At 43.7% G+C, this 19,242-nt stretch overlaps 1 protein-coding gene across 1 annotated transcript; it reads right to left on the bottom strand.

Moving 5' to 3' along the window:
- Positions 1-2,779: 2,779 nt before the first annotated feature.
- Positions 2,780-12,744, bottom strand: LOC120051744 (ras-related and estrogen-regulated growth inhibitor-like protein). The gene is made up of 5 exons (XM_038998629.1): positions 12,693-12,744; positions 7,169-7,225; positions 4,848-4,921; positions 3,828-3,976; positions 2,780-3,065 (listed from the first exon to the last, which is right to left on the bottom strand). The coding sequence occupies exons 1-5, from the start codon at positions 12,742-12,744 to the stop codon at positions 2,780-2,782; spliced, it is 618 nt and encodes a 205-aa protein (XP_038854557.1).
- Positions 12,745-19,242: the final 6,498 nt, after the last annotated feature.

Here is a 19,242-nt window from a genome sequence, read left to right as displayed (position 1 = left end):
TCCAGAACAGCTGGTGCTCTCGTGCATGGTTCAGTGTAGCTTGCCTCGAAGCGAGCATAGAAGGCATTTAACTAGTCTGCTAGGCTTGCGTCACTGGGCAGCTCACAGCTCTGTTTCTCTTTGTAATCCGTGATAGTTTGCAAGCCACATCTGACAAGCGTTAGAGCCGGTGTAGTAGGATTTGATCTTAGTCCTGTATTGGTGCTTTGCCTGTTTGATGGTTCATTGGAGGGCATTTCTTTTAAGCGTCCGGGTTAGTGTCCCGCTCCTTGAAAGCGGCAGCTCTAGCCTTTAGCTCAGTGCGGATGTTGCCTGTAATCCATGGCTTCTGTTTGGGATCTGTACTGTCACTGTGGGGACGACGTCATCGATGCACTTATTAATGAAGCCGGTAACTGATGTGGTAAAGTCCTCAATGCCGTCGGATGTGTCCCGGAACATTTTCCTGTCTGTGCTAGCTATACTCTCCTGTAGCTTAGCATCCGCTTCATCAGACCACTTCCATATTGAGCACGTCACTGGTACTTCTTGCTTGAGTTTTTGCTTGTAAGCAGCAATCAGGAGGATAGAGTTATGGTCAGATTTGCCAAATGGAGGGCGATGGAGAGCTGTGTCTGCATCTCTTTGTATAGAGTAAAGGTAATCTAGAGTTTTTTCACCTCTAGTTGCACAGGTGACATGCTGGTAGAAATGAGGTAAAACAGATTTCAGTTTTCCTGCATTAAAATCACCGGCCACTAGGAGTGCCGCATCTGGATGAGCATTTTCTTCTTTGCTTATGGCCTTATACAGCTCGTTGAGTGCAGTCTTAGTGCCAGCATCAGTTTGTGGTAGTAAATAAACAGCTATGAAAAATATGGATATAAACTCTCTTGATAAATATTATGGTCTACAGCTTATGAGGTATTCTAAATCAGGCGAGCCGAACCGTGAGACTTCCTTAATATTAGAGATTGCGCACCAGCTGTTGTTAACAAAGAGACACACATCACCACTCTTGAGCTTACCCGACACTGCCATTCTGTCCTGCCAACGCATAGAAAAACCGCTAGAATATTATGTGAATAATATGTCCTTGTTCAGCCAAGTTTCTGGGAAACATAGGATATTATTCCAGTTTGTTCTCCAGTGACTGTACATTCACCAATAGAACAGAGGGTAGAGGTGGATTATTTACTTGCCTCTGTAGTTTCATCATGGTACCCGCACGTCGGCCTCTATATTGCCATCTCTTTCTCTTCCGAGTGTCAGGGATTAGGGCCTGGTCCAGGGTGAGCAGTATGTCCTGTGCCGTCAACTCATTGAAGTAGAGATCTTCATCCAAATAGAGGTTACTGATCGCTGTTCTGATGTCCAGAACTATTTTTGGTCTTAAGACATGATGGCGGGAACATTATGTGCAAAACAGGTTAAGATCAGCGCAAAAAAACAAACCGATTAACAGAATTGGTTAGGATCCCATAAAACGTCCGCAGTACATTCCACCGCCATTCTCAACATCCAATGTCAGCCATGTTTTTGGATGATTTGATGACGTTGTCATTGCTCGCCCTGCTCCCTGTGCGCACTGAGTGCTAGTGCACATGTGATGTTGGTCTGTACAAACCTTATGCAACCCGGATATAGACTGTCCATGAAGCATCGTATGTGAACGTGAGTAGTTTACCTTGAAAAATACGGTCAAACATCTTGGACACAGTCCTATCATGCCTCAGTGTGTGGGAGTCATGTCCTGGAGGGATCAGCCAATCATGAAGAAAATGGACTACTTCAAAATGGAGATAGTATGGACAGCTCCATTGAGGCTGTCACAGACGCTATAATGGCACAGATAAAGATTTTTATTTAACTTGGCAAGTCCGTTAAGAACAAAATCTTATTTACAATGACGGCCTACGCCCTAACCCGGGCGGTGCTGGGCCAATTGTGCACCGCCCTATGGGACTCCCAATCACAGCCGGTTGTGATACAGCCTGGAATCAAACCAGGTTCTGTAGTGATGCAGTGCCTTAGACTGTAGGGAGCCCAGTTAGTTAAAGGACTCATCTCCTATCTCTATGGTTACATTCACCTTGGGGGAAAAAACACTGACAAAATAGCTGATGAAACCAACACAGTAAAAGTATAAACGTTTTAATCAGCGTCACTTCTCAGTAGTTGATGGTTGAAAATATGATCAACAGGACCTTTGTGTCAGCAGGTTATGCATGATCTTTTTGCCCCCAACTGATTTTAATAGACCAATAACAGAGACGTTCAAACCTCTCTGCCATAATGAACTTGTGTTAAGCTTACAAATCCCTGCCATTTCAACTGGGCTGGGGTTATTCTCCCCCTTCCCCTGCTAACTTGGTAACTTGTCCCTTTCCCCACCAGGCGTCTTATACCGCGTTCACGTGCTAGTCGAAACTAGGAAACTCTAGGAAACACGGCACATGTATAACTACAATCAGTTAGCAAGTCAGGAATTTCAGAGTTTCCTAGTTCCCACAAGCACGTGAACGCGGCATTAGACCACGCCCAGACAGTCTGGAAGAAATTTCTTGAAAAATTGTGGTTAGCAAAAAGCATTTTTTATTTTTGGAGGACCATTGTAACTGAAAACAATTAAAGTAAGTAATTTATTGTTAACCAGAAATGATTTGATACAGTGGGAAGAAGCTATGGAGATCAAAGATCAATCCTCTTCACCATTATCCTTACGATTGGAGTCCAACTGTAGTCCTAGGTAGGCCATTCTGTCTCTCTCAGCCAATCCCGGCCAGTCTTTCTGGGGATATCACACGGACTTCCTCCTCTTGCCAAACATGTTGTTGATGAGCTTGGCCATGGACTTGGAGCTGCTGTAGCGGCGTCGGTCGGTGCGGTACTTGAGGTGCTCCATCACTTGTCTGATGAGCTGGGTGAAGAGGTTGGCGATCTCCTGGTAGCTCTCGGCCGCCGACACCTCCTGGAAAAGGCAGCGGTTCTCCTGCGCCAGCGAGCGGCCCTCCTCCTCACAAACCTGCCGGGCGTGGCACAGGTCCTGCTTGTTGCCCACAAGACAGACTGGCACCTCCACCTCCCTGGCAGAGTAAAGCAGAGACTGAGAGTCAGTGTATTTTCATTTGGAGAATCGAGGTGTGCTTCTAGTTTGACTAGGTATCAGAGCAGGTATCAGAAGATAGGGCATTAGCATCTCATATGAGGGAAAAGTTCAAGCGTATGACAACGACTAACTGACTTCATGCCACACATGGTTTCTTAATGTTTTTAGGCTAATTTTAATAGGCGGGACTAAAAAAGCAAGCCTTTTACTGTTGGCCTGGAAATCCTGCCATTACAAACCACTGAGCTCCAGAGATATGCTGCTCTATCCAAATGAAGCCCATTCCCACTGCCTTACTGAGATGTTCTTGTCTATGACAGTTTGATGTATATGGGAGGCCCAAATTCATGCCCTCGCTCGGTCTGTTTGGCTGTTCTAGATATAACACTTGTCTGTTTATGCAGTTTTTATAAGGTGAATCCCTAACACGATCAACAGCATTATTCCAGACAAATTCTTTCCCAGTGCCACAGAATTCAAACTTTATAGAGAAGATGCATGCCTTGCCCCTCTGGGCATGGGTTACAAAACGCACCCTGAGACATTTAACTCTGCCATTCACCCAGTCTGTCTCCCCATCTCAATGCGCTGTCCAACAAAGAACAAAAAAATAGGAAAAGAGTGTGGATTTCCACTCTTTTTATTAAGAGAAAACAGAGGTACTACATGGATTTACAAATGGTTTTGCCTCTCACCAAGCCTCCCAAAAATGTAATTCCCTGTTCAGAGGAACTCTCACCCTTTGCAGTTCTCAATCCGTGTCTCTCTGATCTGCTGCAGAATGTTTTCAGCATTGATGAAGGATGTTCGGTCGCTGATGTTGTACACCACCACAAAGCCATCAGCCCAGTCCACCGGCTCCTCCAGTATACACCTAGCCTCAGTTCCCTGTCAAACAACACTGCCACAGTTAGGTAGCTCAACACTGAGACGTGTTCATTAGACACAAAACAGAAGAGAACGGACTGAAACAAGGGAGGGACTATCTGATCTAATAAGAAACATACATTTTTGTTCATGAACATGATTATGATGTGTTCTTAAATTCTCAAAAAATGTCCTGACGTTTTCTCTCAAGATTCATTCTGTGCATCTCATACAATCTCCGCATGAATCATTTTTAGGTTAAATAAGATTAAATCAGTCCTGTATCAAAACAGTGACCGTGGTGTATATGGCAAAAGACAAGTAGCTCTTTCACACGCCGTACCCCTTGGCTACAGGTGCTGCAGAGCAGTGAACATCCAGGCTCACACCAACCTCTCTCTGTTTCTCTCTTTAATGACATCATGGTTTTTCTTTATGAAGGTGGAGGCCGTAAAGATCGAGCCATGGGACAATGCATCTAAAGCCACTCTAGCGTTCCTCTTAGGTCTTGGCTTACAGTGAGCTTTAGCAGAGTACAATAGATTGGCCTTTCCCCCTCTGGGCCTCAGCCTCAGGGTGTTCCAATAAAGCAGAACTTTGTAGTAAAAACCCTCTCTGGCCTGGTTGGCTACGCACAGAACAGCTTGTATGGCTCTCTTTCTTCAAAGGTAGACTCATTGGCACTCACTGCCTTGGGATACACTCGTAAATCTCATGGGATTTAAAACTCTACGGTATGGATCGTCCATGTGCCTGCAGAAAGTAAACATTAGACTGCTCCTGGGGTTTGTGCAAGGGGAAAACCAGGTCACGGGAGTGCAGTACAACGCTACCCCAATGTTGTGACAGGTGTTGTTTAGGAAGATTTGGCCTATGTTGTATTCTGTTGTACCTGAGAGCAAGGGTCGAACACCTCCAGGTTCAGCTGTCTACCATCAATGGATAGTCTTTTACGATACAGGGAATCTAGAACAGAGAAGATATCCATTAGAAACCTGTGAGGTAACTAACTCTATTTACCCGTACAGGGTGCATGTGTTTGCATGTATTACATCGATGTGCAGTGATTGCTTTAAGAACAAGAAGCACAGGTGTAATTTCTACACCATAATTAGGCAGATGGATAATAATATTTGATAAACATTTATTGATGTTGAGATACCACTGCACATACACTACCGTTCTAAAGTTTGGGGTCATTTAGAAATGTCCATGTTTTTGAAAGAAAAGCATATTTTTGGTCCATTAAAATGACATCAAATTGATCAGAAATACGGTGTAGACATTGTTAATGTTGTAAATATGCCGTTTCCAGCTACAATAGTCATTTTTCATGGAATATCTACATAGGCGTACAGAGGCCCATTATCAGCAACCATCACTCCTGTGTTCCAATGGCACGTTGTGTTAGCTAATCCAAGTTTATAATTTTAAAAGGCTAATTGATCATTAGAAAACCCTTTTGCAATTATGTTAGCACAGCTGAAAACTGTTCTGATTAAATAAGCAATAAAACTGGCCTTCTTTAGACTAGTTGAGTATCTGGAGCATCAGCATTTGTGGGTTCGATTACAGGCTCAAAATGGCCAGAAACAAAGACGTTCATCTGAAACTCGTCAGTCTATTCTTGTTCTGAGAAATGAAGGCTATTCTATGCTAGAAATTGCCAAGATACTGAAGATCTGGTACAACGCTGTGTACTACTCCCTTCACAGAACAGCGCAAACTAACTCTAACCAGAATAGAAAGAGGAGTGGGAGGCCCCGGTGCACAACTGAGCAAGAGGACAAGTACATTAGAGTGTCTAGTTTGAGAAACAGACGCCTCGCAAGTTCTCAACTGGCAGCTTCATTAAATAGTACCCGCAAAACACCAGTCTCAACGTCAAAGTGAAAAGGCGACTCCGGGATGCTGGCCTTCTAGGCAGAGTTGCAAAGAAAAAGCCATATCTAAGACTGGCCAATAAAAATAAAAGATGAATATGGGCAAAAGAACACAGACACTGGACAGAGGAAGATTGGAAAAAAGTGTTATGGACAGACAAATGTAAGTTTGAGGTGTTCGGATCACAAAGAAGAACATTCATGAGACGCAGAAAAAATGAAAAGATGCTGGAGGAGTGCTTGACGCCATCTGTCAAGCATGATGGAGGCAATGTGATGTCTGGGGGTGTTTTTGTGATGGTTAAGTGGGAGATTTGTACAGGGTAAAAGGGATCTTGAAGAAGGAAGGCTATCACTCCATTTTGCAACACCATGGCATACCCTGTGGACGGCGCTTAATTTGAACCAATTTCCTCCTACAACAGGACAATGACCCAAAGCACAGCTCCAAACTATGCAATAACTATTTAGGGAAGAAGCAGTCAGCTGGTATTCTGTCTATAATGGAGTGGCCAGCACAGTCACCGGATCTCAACCCTATTGAGCTGTTGTGGGAGCAGCTTGACCGTATGGTACGTAAGAAGTGCCCATCAAGCCAATCCAACTTGTGGGAGGTGCTTCAGGAAGCATGGGGTCAAATCTCTTCAGATTACCTCAACAAATTGACAACTAGAATGCCAAAGGTCTGCAAGGCTGTAATTGCTGCAAATGGAGGATTCTTTGACGAAGCAAAGTTTGAAGGACACAATTATTATTTCAATTAAATCTCATTATTTATAACCTTGTCAACATCTTGACTATATTTCCTATTCATTTTGCAACTAATTTCATGTATATTTTCATGGAAAACAAGGACATTTCTAAGTGACCCCAAACTTTTGAACGGTAGTGTATCTGTGATACTTTGCTCCACTGACGCAGTATGTGAACAACACTATGGCCATGATATCATGGGGCTGTGGGCCTGTGGGTCTGTGGGGCCGTGCGTTTGCAGTATGTGAACAACACTATGGCCATGATATCGTGGGGCTGTGGGGCCGTGTGTTTGCAGTATGTGAACAACACTATGGCCATGATATCGTGGGCCTGTGGGCCTGTGGGCCTGTGGGCCTGTGGGGCCGTGTGTTTGCAGTATGTGAACAACACTATGGCCATGATATCGTGGGGCTGTGGGGCCGTGTGTTTGCAGTATGTGAACAACACTATGGCCATGATATCGTGGGCCTGTGGGCCTGTGGGCCTGTGGGCCTGTGGGGCCGTGTGTTTGCAGTATGTGAACAACACTATGGCTATGATATCGTGGGCCTGTGGGCCTGTGTGGAGAACCTACTAGTGTTGGAGGCGTACTCCCCGATGAAGCGCTTGGTCAGAAACCGCACCAGAACAGCTGGAGGAAATCGGCGAATGAAAAAGAAAACAAGGTTACAGTTTGTCCAGTGGAGGAAAATGTGTTTTCATATGATCCCTCAGGCTGAGGTTGTGTCCCAAATGGCTCCCTATTTACAGTATGTTCACTACTATTGACCTGATCCCTATGGGCCGGGGTCAATAGTAGTGCACTTTATAAGGTGGGTGTCATTTGGGACGCAGGCTTGGTGAGGGTGCAGGCTTGGTGAGGGTGCAGGCTTGGTGAGGGTGCAGGCTTGATGAGGGTGCAGGCTTGGTGAGGGTGCAGGCTTGGTGAGGGTGCAGGCTTGGTGAGGGTGCAGGCTTGGTGAGGGTGCAGGCTTGGTGAGGGTGCCAAAAGCCTGAGGAATCAGGAGTTTCATCTAACCCCACACATGAAAGGTTTGGCCTGGATGGGTTTACCTCGAGGGATGTGTGCATATTTGGCAAGCAAAATTGGCTATTTCTGCTCGTTCTCCCTTTCCAGATTCTGAACACACTACCCTCTCTGTGAGAGATGAGGTCACAGCCATCAGACTCAATTGAAGCCCCAGGTTGAGTTTTACTGAGCTCTGGTTGAAGCGCTCCAGTCCACTTGCACACACACATGCTCATACACACACATACAGTAATGCACACACGCAAGCACACACACACATACTGGCAGACACACAGAAACAGACCGATACACACTTACAATGTAAAACATTTCCTGTAAAATGTACAGTAACTTAATGGCAGCACTCTCCCTCAAACACCCACTGTCTCTCTCACTCTCTCTCCCTCACACACACTGTCTCTCTCACTCTCTCTCCCTCACACCCACTGTCTCTCTCACTCCCTCTCCCTCACACACACTGTCTCTCTCACTCTCTCTCCCTCAAACACCCACTGTCTCTCTCACTCTCTCTCCCTCACACACACTGTCTCTCTCACTCTCTCTCCCTCACACCCACTGTCTCTCTCACTCCCTCTCCCTCACACACACTGTCTCTCTCACTCTCTCTCCCTCACACCCACTGTCTCTCTCACTCCCTCTCCCTCACACACACTGTCTCTCTCACTCCCTCTCCTTCACACCCACTGTCTCTCTCACTCCCTCTCCCTCACACACACTGTCTCTCTCACTCCCTCTCCTTCACACCCACTGTCTCTCTCACTCCCTCTCCCTCACACCCACTGTCTCTCTCACTCCCTCTCCTTCACACCCACTGTCTCTCTCACTCCCTCTCCCTCACACCCACTGTCTCTCTCACTCCCTCTCTTACACTCACTGTCTCTCTCACTCCCCCTCTCTCACACCCACTGTCTCTCTCACTCCCTCTCTCTCTCACTCCCTCTCTCTCACACCCACTGTCTCTCTCCCTCCCTCTCTCACACACTCACTGTCTCTCTCACTCCCTCTCTCACACACTCACTGTCTCTCTCACTCCCTCTCTCTCACACCCACTGTCACACTCACTGTCTCTCTCACTCCCTCTCCCTCAAACACCCACTGTCTCTCTCACTCCCTCTCTCTCACACCCACTGTCTCTCTCACTCCCTCTCTCTCACACTCACTGTCACACTCACTGTCACACTCACTGTCTCTCTCACTCCCTCTCTCTCACACCCACTGTCACACTCACTGTCTCTCTCTCTCCCTCTCCCTCAAACACACACTGTCTCTCTCACTCCCTCTCTTTCACACCCACTGTCACACTCACTGTCTCTCTCTCTCCCTCTCCCTCAAACACACACTGTCTCTCTCACTCCCTCTCTCTCACACTCACTGTCTCTCTCACTCCCTCTCTCTCACACCCACTGTCTCTCTCCCTCCCTCTCCCACACACTCACTGTCTCTCTCACTCCCTCTCTCTCACACCCACTGTCTCTCTCACACTCACTGTCTCTCTCACTCCCTCTCTCTCACACCCACTGTCACACTCACTGTCTCTCTCACTCCCTCTCCCTCAAACACCCACTGTCTCTCTCACTCCCTCTCTCTCACACCCACTGTCTCTCTCACTCCCTCTCTCTCTCACACTCACTGTCACACTCACTGTCTCTCTCACTCCCTCTCTCTCACACCCACTGTCACACTCACTGTCTCTCTCTCTCCCTCTCCCTCAAACACACACTGTCTCTCTCACTCCCTCTCCCTCAAACACACACTGTCTCTCTCACTCCCTCTCTCTCACACCCACTGTCACACTCACTGTATCTCTCTCTCCCTCAAACACTCACTGTCTCTCTCACTCCCTCTCCCTCAAACACCCACTGTCTCTCTCACTCTCACTCTCTCTCCCTCACACCCACTGTCTCTCTCACTCCCTCTCCCTCACACCCACTGTCTCTCACTCCCTCTCCTTCACACCCACTGTCTCTCTCACTCCCTCTCCCTCACACCCACTGTCTCTCTCACTCCCTCTCTTACACTCACTGTCTCTCTCACTCCCCCTCTCTCACACCCACTGTCTCTCTCACTCCCTCTCTCTCAAACACACACTGTCTCTCTCACTCCCTCTCTCTCACACTCACACATAGATCCCCGCAGTCTCTGGGGTTCTAGCCTCACAGCACAGTCGGTGCATCTCCACAGAAAACACTCTGCAGTGCAGTGTGCCAGGGGGAATGGTACACCCTGCTGTTTTATTAAACACATATACCAGGGTCGTATTCACTAGGCACCAAACGGAAGAAAATGGTCTGCAACAGGGAGGGGCTAACCTGCACTTGTCCAATAAGAAACACTTGTTTTCATTGAAAAACATTTTCCATTGCAAAACGTTTTGCTACGGTGTGCACTAATGGGCTCTGGGCTCCCGAAGGCTGCAGTGACTCACTGAATACTGATATTTACCAGACAGGACGCCATACAGCCACAAGACTCTTAATGAGTCCCCCTGCCTCCCTCAAGTCCAGACAATGAAAAACAACTGTACAGTCACTGTCCCTCCCAAGTTAATTTCAATTGATTTATTGTGGGAAATACATGGGGTTTCTTTAACTCACGAGTCCCTCAGAGAAGCTGATACACATAATAAAGATTGTGATCATTGTCATTAGTATTTAGTATTTCCCTATTACATTCATATCTGGAGGTATATTTTATTACATTCATATCTGGAGCTATATTTTTAATATTCATATCTGGGGATATATTTATTAAATTCATATCTGGGGATATATTTATTAAATTCATATCTGGGGATATATTTATTACATTCATATCTGGGGATATATTTATTAAATTCATATCTGGGGATATATTTATTAAATTCATATCTGGGGATATATTTATTACATTCATATCTGGGGATATATTTATTACATTTATATCTGGGGATATATTTATTAAATTCATATCTGGGGATATATTTATTACATTCATATCTGGGGATATATTTATTAAATTCATATCTGGGGATATATTTATTACATGCATATCTGGGGATATATTTATTAAATTCATATCTGGGGATATATTTATTAAATTCATATCTGGGGATATATTTATTACATTCATATCTGGGGATATATTTATTACATTCATATCTGGAGATATTAAGTGATGCTTTTCCAATCATTGTGTACAGCCATATATTTGATCAAGGGTCATTCTGCATATCCAGTACTATATGTGACAAAATACTCATATTGAAGAGTTACACTGATTGACCCCTCATAACGGATTCGTTTTCTCAGAACACACTCCCCTCCATATCTGAATGGGTCCCCCATATATTATCACATTGTGGGACAAATTATGACAAACAGTGAGATTAAACAATTATTTACATGCTCCCACATACACTCTTAGAAATAAAGGATTAGATTTGTTCTTAAAGAGCTATAAACACTTGTCACTGGGGTGGTACCCTGTAAGGTCATCCTTTGTGCCTTTAGTTATAGGAACATGATTGTACCCTTGTTTATACCTCAGATAGTACCTTTCTTACATGTAGTCCACAGGTACAAAAGTATGCATTTAGAAAATGTACATTTAGCCTTTATAGAGTAGCACCACAATAAAAAGTTCTTTGTAAGTGACAAAAATGTTTACCTCTACCATAGACTACTTAAACTGGCACAACACTTTCACTCACGGGTGGCCAAAAATAACTAACGGAAAGCCATGCCCCATTAAGCCACGCCTCCAATATAATTTCCCAGTGTGCCTTGCCTTTTCGAGTGAATTGTAGAGTTACCACCCATTACTGTATTTGTTAATGACAGAGACATTTTTAGCCCTGTGGTCTTCCCCGCGCAAGATCCTAGGTGAATTTTGTCATTCAAATTTAAGTAATTATAACAAATACATCTCATAAGGCTTTATTATGAAGGTCTATACTTACCCTAATACAGTAGGCAGAAACTCATGGTTTACAGGCCACGTCAGATATCAGTAATTTTTCACATTTCCTGCTTATTCCGTCCCAGTTCCAACCATGGAAAGGTTTCCAGAATTTTGCAAACCTACCTGCAATTCACACTATGCTAACTTGCAAAGGGTTATTTAATTCCTTTTGGAATCCAGCCAGAGTTAACTATCGAACAGGTGGAATTATTATTTACCAGCAACCTGCATTCACTGACTTCTCGGTTCAGAGAATGTGAAGAGACTAACTAAGCTATTTAAACTGGAAGAACCATTTCAACGGGTGCAAAAAATACAACCGTATTGATTAATTTAGAAAAATTCATGTTATTTATGTTTATGTAGCATAACATTAATGAATCAATGCAAAATCACAGATATTTAAACATAAATATGCTAATGATCATGGTACAAAACAGCTGTGATGGAAACAGGAAGTTTCGGTGTATCTTCATAAATGTCGACCGATAATTTGTTCATTCGACATGGTGGGATCTTTTGTGTCAGTAAAATAAATTCTGAGGGAAATGGCGGTGAAAAGGGCTTTGTGTGCAAATATTGATATAATTTTTAAAAAATATATATATATATATATATTTGTCACATGCAGCGAATACAACAGGTGTAGACCTTACCGTGAAATGCTTACTTAAAGCCCTTAACCAACAATTTTTGGTCGACACAGTGTGTTGTGAAATCTGTGAATGTATTGTAATGTTTTAAAATGATATAAACTGCCGTATTAATTTTGCTGGACCCCAGGAATGGGGATCCATAATAAATACAAATACAAATGCAGTTCAAGAAATAGAGTTATGACCATAATAACCATCATATCAAAGTCAATTTGGAGCCACGTGATGAAATGTTGTGTAGTCCTCCAAATGATGTATGATGAAACCATTATTTACATGGTTCCACATACATACAGGTGTGTACTGGTATGACTTTGATCTTGAACTTGTTTCTCTTTACAAGATCGATTAGATTACAGATCTCTCACCCCCCCCCCCCCCCCCCCCCCTCTGCATATTGACTACCATATATTCCCCTCCCTCCAGGCTCTGTCTGACCTAGAGATTTCTCTGCTCTCCGGTGGATCTCTCACCTGATTTCCCAGCGCCCTCACTGCCCAGCAGGGCCAGTTTGATGTCGTTCATGTCGCTCTTGATTTCTCTCCTCTGATCTCACTCTGGTACAGTCCTGTGCTGTGCTGTTGTGTTAGCTGGTTAGCTTTAGCACACTAACATGCCTCTTGGTCTTGAGAGCAACAGAGTGTGGACTGCCCCTTCAAAGAGTGGTTTCACAAATGCTTCCCTCTCACAAGACGCACACCCCTCTTTTTCTCTCACTCTCCACTATCTCTTTCCCCCTCTTAATTCCTATCTCTCTCCTTTTGTCTGCCTTTTTCTCTTTTACTCTCTGTCCTCTGTCTGTCCTCTGTCTGTTTCTTTCTCTCCTCTCCGTCTTTCCTCCCACTAAGGTGGAGGTTACTTCAAGGTCACTGAAGTGAATATTTTCTTTCCTCTCTTTATGCTTTCATCTCCGACTGTACAGTATTCTATGCCTCTTTTCACCATGTGATGTTTGCTTTTTCCCCCTGGGTGAATGTTCTCTACACGGTTTCATTGTTTTGAAGTGCAGCTCCCTCCCCCTTATTCACCTATAGTATTACTGTTCACATACTGTAATGTATTTAGTTGTACTTCGTGGTGCATACAAATAAATACATTCATTACATATAATCTACAGTGCACACATTGAAGAAGTTCCGGTGGTGAGTTACTAGTGGCCATGCTAGTGGGAAAGTCCTGGATTAATACTGTATGACATCAAAACTCTGTATCAAAACATTGATCATACTCTGACATCCAACTGAGCAGTTTTGGATGAGACATCAAACAATCCGTCTCCCCTCAGCTTCCCACCACACAAAATGTGGCACGTGTAGCCATTCCAACATCCTTAACCTCAATTTCATAGACGGTAGCCTAACACCAGCCAAGAAATGCAATATTATAGAAATTTCAGCCATTTTTCCCCCTGACCTTCTTTTGCTTGTGCAGGGCCTTTGTGCCCCATTCCAATCCGATTTAATTTGATCTTATTGTATCTGTTGACTGTAAAGCCACTGACCCACTTCCAGAAGAAAGACTTAACTTGTACCCCAGCCTGTCAAAATGGCCTGTTCTCTCCTTGGCTGTGTTCACCTAGGTTAACACTGTTTGGGAAAACTGAAACAGCACCGTTTAACTGGTTTAAAGTTAGGTTAAATGCGAGCAATTCTAGAATCGAAAATAATAACATAGCCACGACATGTTGATCCTCAGCAGCCATATTGCGTGGTACTCCATTCAGACACAAAGGGCTTTTGAAATGTTTACTAAAATATGGATTTGCTCTTCAAATGGAATCTCACTTCAAATTGTATACAGAGGGGCTGACCTCACATGAGGACACATAAGTGCTACCACATTGCAATGAGTTAGGGATGAAATGAGGACGGAACATGTTTCCTTTAATATCTGTTTCATTATCTTTAAAGGTGCAATCTGGGATTCAAACGACAACAAAGGAGTCACTGCATTAATTTATTTTGGGCAAAGAGCTGAGGGATAGAGCTAGATAAATGTAACCACAAAATAATTCATAGCTTGATTTATGGGATGCAAATGCTGATCATCCATGAGATCAATATGATTGTTTTAAGCTATACAATGTTTGTTTACAATGACATTGTTTACAAACAATGGAGTAAAATAAGCTTATAGTTTGGTTTCTGTTGGGGTAAGACAGGATAACCATGAGGCATATACAGTTGAAGTCGGAAGTTTACATACACCTAAGCCAAATACATTTAAACTCAGTTTTTCACTATTCCTGACATTTAATCCTAGTAAGAATTCCCCGTCTTAGGTCAGTTAGGATCACCACTTTATTTTAAGAATATGAAATGTCAGAATAATAGTAGAGAATTATTTATTTCAGCTATTATTTCTTTCATCACATTCCCAGTGGGTCAGAAGTTTACATACACTCAATTAGTATTTGGTAGCATTGCCTTTAAATTGTTTAACTTAGGTCAAACGTTTCGGGTAGCCTTCCCGAAGCTTCCCAGAATAAGATGGGTGAATTTTGGCTCATTCCTCCTGACAGAGCTGGTGTAACTGAGTCAGGTTTGTAGGCCTCCTTGCTCACACACACTTTTTCAGTTCTGCCCACATATTTTCTATAGGATTGAGGTCAGGGCTTTGTGATGGCCACTCCAATACCTTGACTTTGTTGTCCTTAAGCCATTTTACCACAACTTTGGAAGTATGCTTGGGGTCATTGTCCATTTGGAAGACCCATTTCCAACCAAGCTTTAACTTCCTGACTGATGACTTGAGATGTCGCTTCAATATATCCACATAATTTTCCATCCCCATGATGCCATCTATTTAGTGAAGTGCACCAGTCCCTCCTGCCGCACAGCACAGCACAACATGATGCTGCCACCCCCATGGTTCGCGGTTGGGATAGTGTTCTTCGGTTTGCAAGCCTCCCCCTTCTTCCTCCAAACATAACGATGGTCATTATGGTCAAACAGTTCTAATTGTTTCATTAGACCAGAGGACATTTCTCTAAAAAGTACAATCTTTGTCCCCATGTGGCCCTTCTTCGGACACTGTGTTAACTAACCTCCAGACGAGTTTCCATGCCATACAACTCTCCTTCCGTGGCCTCCAACTGCTCTTAAATGCAAGTAAAACTAAATGCATGCTCTTCAACCAATCGCTGCCCACACCTGCCCGCCCGTCCAGCATCACTACTCTAGACGGTTCTGACTTAGAATATGTGGACAACTACAAATACCTAGGTGTCTGGTTAGATTGTAAACTCTCCTTCCAGACTCACATTAAGCATCTCCAATCCAAAATTAAATCTAGAATCGGCTTCCTATTTTGCAACAAAGCATCCTTCACTCATGCTGCCAAACATACCCTCGTAAGACTGTCCTACCGATCCTTAACTTCAGTGATGTCATTTATAAAATAGCCTCCAACGCTCTACTCAGCAAATTGGATGCAGTCTATCATAGTGCCATCCGTTTTGTCACTCAAGCCCCATATACTACCCACTACTGCGACCTGTATGCTCTCGTTGGCTGGCCATCGCTTCATATTCGTCGCCTGACCCACTGGCTCCAGGTCAACTATAAGTCTTTGCTAGGTAAAGCCCCGCCTTATCTCAGCTCACTGGTCACCATAGCAGCACCCAACCGTAGCACGCGCTCCAGAAGGTATATCTCACTGGTCACCCCCAAAGCCAATTCCTCATTTGGCCGCCTTTCCTTCCAGTTCTCTGCTGCCAATGACTAGAACGAACTGCAAAAATCTATAGTTTTGGCAAGTCGGTTAGGACATCTACTTTGTGCATGACACAAGTCATTTTTCCAACAATTGTTTACAGACCGATATTTTGTCTTATAATTCACTGTATCACAATTCCAGTGGGTCAGAAGTTTACATACACTAAGTTGACTGTGCCTTTAAACAGCTTGGAAAATTCCATAACATGATGTCATGGCTTTAGAAGCTTCTGATAGGCTAATTTACATAATTTGAGTCAATGGGAGGTATCTGTGGATGAATTTCAAGGCTTACCTTGAAACTCATTGCTTGACATCATGGGAAAATCAAAAGAAATCAGCCAGACCTCAGAAAAAGGAATCAGTAGACCTCCACAAGTCTGGTTCATCCTTGGGAGCAATTCCCAAACACCTGAAGGTACCACGTTCATCTGTACAAACAATTGTACCCAAGTATACACACCATGGGACCACGCAGCCGTCATACCGCTCAGGAAGGAGACGCGTTCCATCTCCTAGAGATGAATGTACTTTGGTGCGAAAAGGGCAAATTGATCCCAGAACAACAGAAAAGGACATTGTGAAGATGCTGGAGGTAACAGGTACAAAAGTATCTATATCCACAGTAAAACGAGTCCTATATCGACATAACCTGAAAGGCCGCTCAGCAAGGAAGAAGCCACTGCTCCAAAACCACCATAAAAAAGCCAGACTATGGTTTGCAAATGCACATGGGGACAAAGATCATACTTTTTGGAGAAATGTCCTCTGGTCTGATGAAACAAAAAAATAACTGTTTGGCCATATTGACCATCGTTATGTTTGGAGGAAAAAGGGGGAGGCTTGCAAGCCGAAGAACACCATCCCAACCGTGAAGCACGGGGGTGGCAGCATCATGTTGTGGGGGTGCTTTGCTGCAGGAGGGACTGGTGCACTTCACAAAATAGATGGCATCATGAGGCAGGGCAATTATGTGGATATATTGAAGCAACATCTCAAGACATCAGTCAGGAAGTTAAAGCTTGGTCGCAAATGGGTCTTCCAAATGGACAATGACCCCAAGCATACTTCCAAAGTTGTGGCAAAATGGCTTAAGGACAACAAAGTCAAGGTATTGGAGTGGCCATCACAAAGCCCTGACCTCAATCCCATAGAACATTTGTGGGCAGAACTGAAAAAACGTGTATGAGCAAGGAGGCCTATGAACCTAACTCAGTTACACCTGCTCTGTCAGGAGGAATGGGTCAAAATTCACCCAACTTATTGTGGGAAGCTTGTGGAAGGCTACCCGAAACGTTTGACCCAAGTTAAACAATTTAAAGGCAATGCTACCAAATACTAATTGAGTGTATGTAAACTTCTGACCCACTGGGAATGTGATGAAAGAAATAAAATCTGAAATATATCATTCTCTCTACTATTATTCTGACATTTCATATACTTATAATAAAGTGGTGATGCTAACTGACCTAAGACGGGGAATTCTTACTAGGATTAAATGTCAGGAATTGTGAATAACTGAGTTTAAATGTATTTGGCTAAGGTATATGTAAACTTTCAACTTCAACTGTATGTACAAATCCCAGAATGTCCTTTTAAATGTCCTTCATGGACAACTGTCTGGCCTAATCTTCTACAGTTATCCAGAGGAGGATGGGTTTCCTGTCAACTGTCTGGCCTAAAATTCTACAGTCATCCAGAGTAGGACAGGGTTTCTACAGTCATCCAGAGGATGACAGAGTTACCGTCCACTGTCTGGCCTGATCTTCTACAGTCATCCAGAGGAGGATGGGGTTCCTGTCAACTGTCTGGCCTAATATTCTACAGTCATCCAGAGAAGGACAGAGTTTCTGTCCACTGTCTGGCCTGATCTTCTACGGTCATCCAGAGGAGGACGGTTATCCTGTCAACTGTCTGGCCTATTATTCTACAGTCATCCAGAGTAGGATGGGGTTCCTGTCAACTGTCTGGCCTAATATTCTACAGTCATCCAGAGAAGGACAGAGTTTCTGTCCACTGTCTGGCCTGATCTTCTACGGTCATCCAGAGGAGGACAGAGTTTCTGTCCACTGTCTGGCCTGATCTTCTACGGTCATCCAGAGGAGGACGGGGATCCTGTCAAGGAGTTTGGCCTTTTCAGACTGTTACATCAGGTTCCTCTTAGGCCCAGTTTGCTGTTGAGCACTTTGTGATAAATAGATTTGATAATACACTGTGTTATACATACCGTGTATAATTTCATTGATTTATGAAATGTAATCTAATTGCAATTCTGTGATGAGTCATCTCCAACATATAACACTGATAAATAGTGTAAGAACACTTCTTCTCAAAGCGACATAATCCCATACACTTAAAATGCCACAGATCTGACCTGTACTTAAAGGCTCCTGATGTGGCCTGGGGTGGTCTAGCGGTCTAAGCTGCTGTCTCTGGAGCACATAAACACCACTTCAGCATCGGTTTAAATCCACCCTATTGCCATTTCAGTATATTCTCTTATCTTTCCACTCTGTCTCTATCCTATAAACAAAAAAGAGAAAGGCTGCCACACATCTTCTTCGATTAAAAACAGCCGGGGAGATTGAGGATGGATAGATAAAATGTGCAGTTGATAAAAGCAAGTAAACCCGAGAATAAGACTGCATTCTTCTGTCGCCTCTCATCCTCAAATCTCAAAATCTTCTTAATGAAAATAAATATTCCACCACTGATGAAAAATAAAAGGCAGGCTGCCAGACTCAGCCATTCATAACAGTATACAACTTTTAATCTGACCAAATGGACCTACACGTGGCTGTATATCACTACTGCGCAAGAGTCAATGTCACATACTCAAAAAAACATCAAACTCACTTAGCTACAGTGTACAGGTCATCATTTCATGCACTCCTTCCCTCCAACTAACTCCCTCTAAGTCGCGGTATAAACCCACTCAACACACATAGAAAGGGCTCTTTCCAGCTCTCAGTATGGTTTAAGGGGTAACGCAGCCCTTCATGGTATTACATCATGTCTGTGTCATAAGAATGTCTCATGGGGCTGAGACAGAATGGTAAAGTGCCCATGGTGAAATTAGGGATAAGCCCATATGCTTCTCCAGCACTGTAGGTGGAGGAGAGGTTCATTACTAACATATAGTAGTGGTGCGCATTCTGACACCAAATGGCTAGAGCATAGTGCATCATTGGGGTGAGTGCTATCAGAGCATTGTGTGTAGCCTAATGTTTGAAAAGCACTTTACAGATCAACTAAATGATCATTAGGTACCAAGTGTTTTATATCCTCAGAGGAGACAATTTAGCAA

The sequence above is a fragment of the Salvelinus namaycush genome, chromosome 8 (assembly GCF_016432855.1).
Source record: "Salvelinus namaycush isolate Seneca chromosome 8, SaNama_1.0, whole genome shotgun sequence".
NCBI lineage: Eukaryota > Metazoa > Chordata > Actinopteri > Salmoniformes > Salmonidae > Salvelinus > Salvelinus namaycush.
This window is presented reverse-complemented; position numbering and strand designations above follow the sequence as displayed.

Bases quoted from the DNA above. Each gene is read 5' to 3' on its own strand.
- LOC120051744 (XM_038998629.1), bottom strand. From the start codon at position 12,744: ATGAACGACATCAAACTGGCCCTGCTGGGCAGTGAGGGCGCTGGGAAA. The intron at 4,922-7,168 runs GTAGGTTCTCCA...TCTCTGTTCTAG, and splicing joins GGAGTACGCCTCCAACACTA to ATTCCCTGTATCGTAAAAGA. The intron at 3,066-3,827 runs GTGAGAGTTCCT...TTACTCTGCCAG, and splicing joins CGGATTGAGAACTGCAAAGG to GGAGGTGGAGGTGCCAGTCT.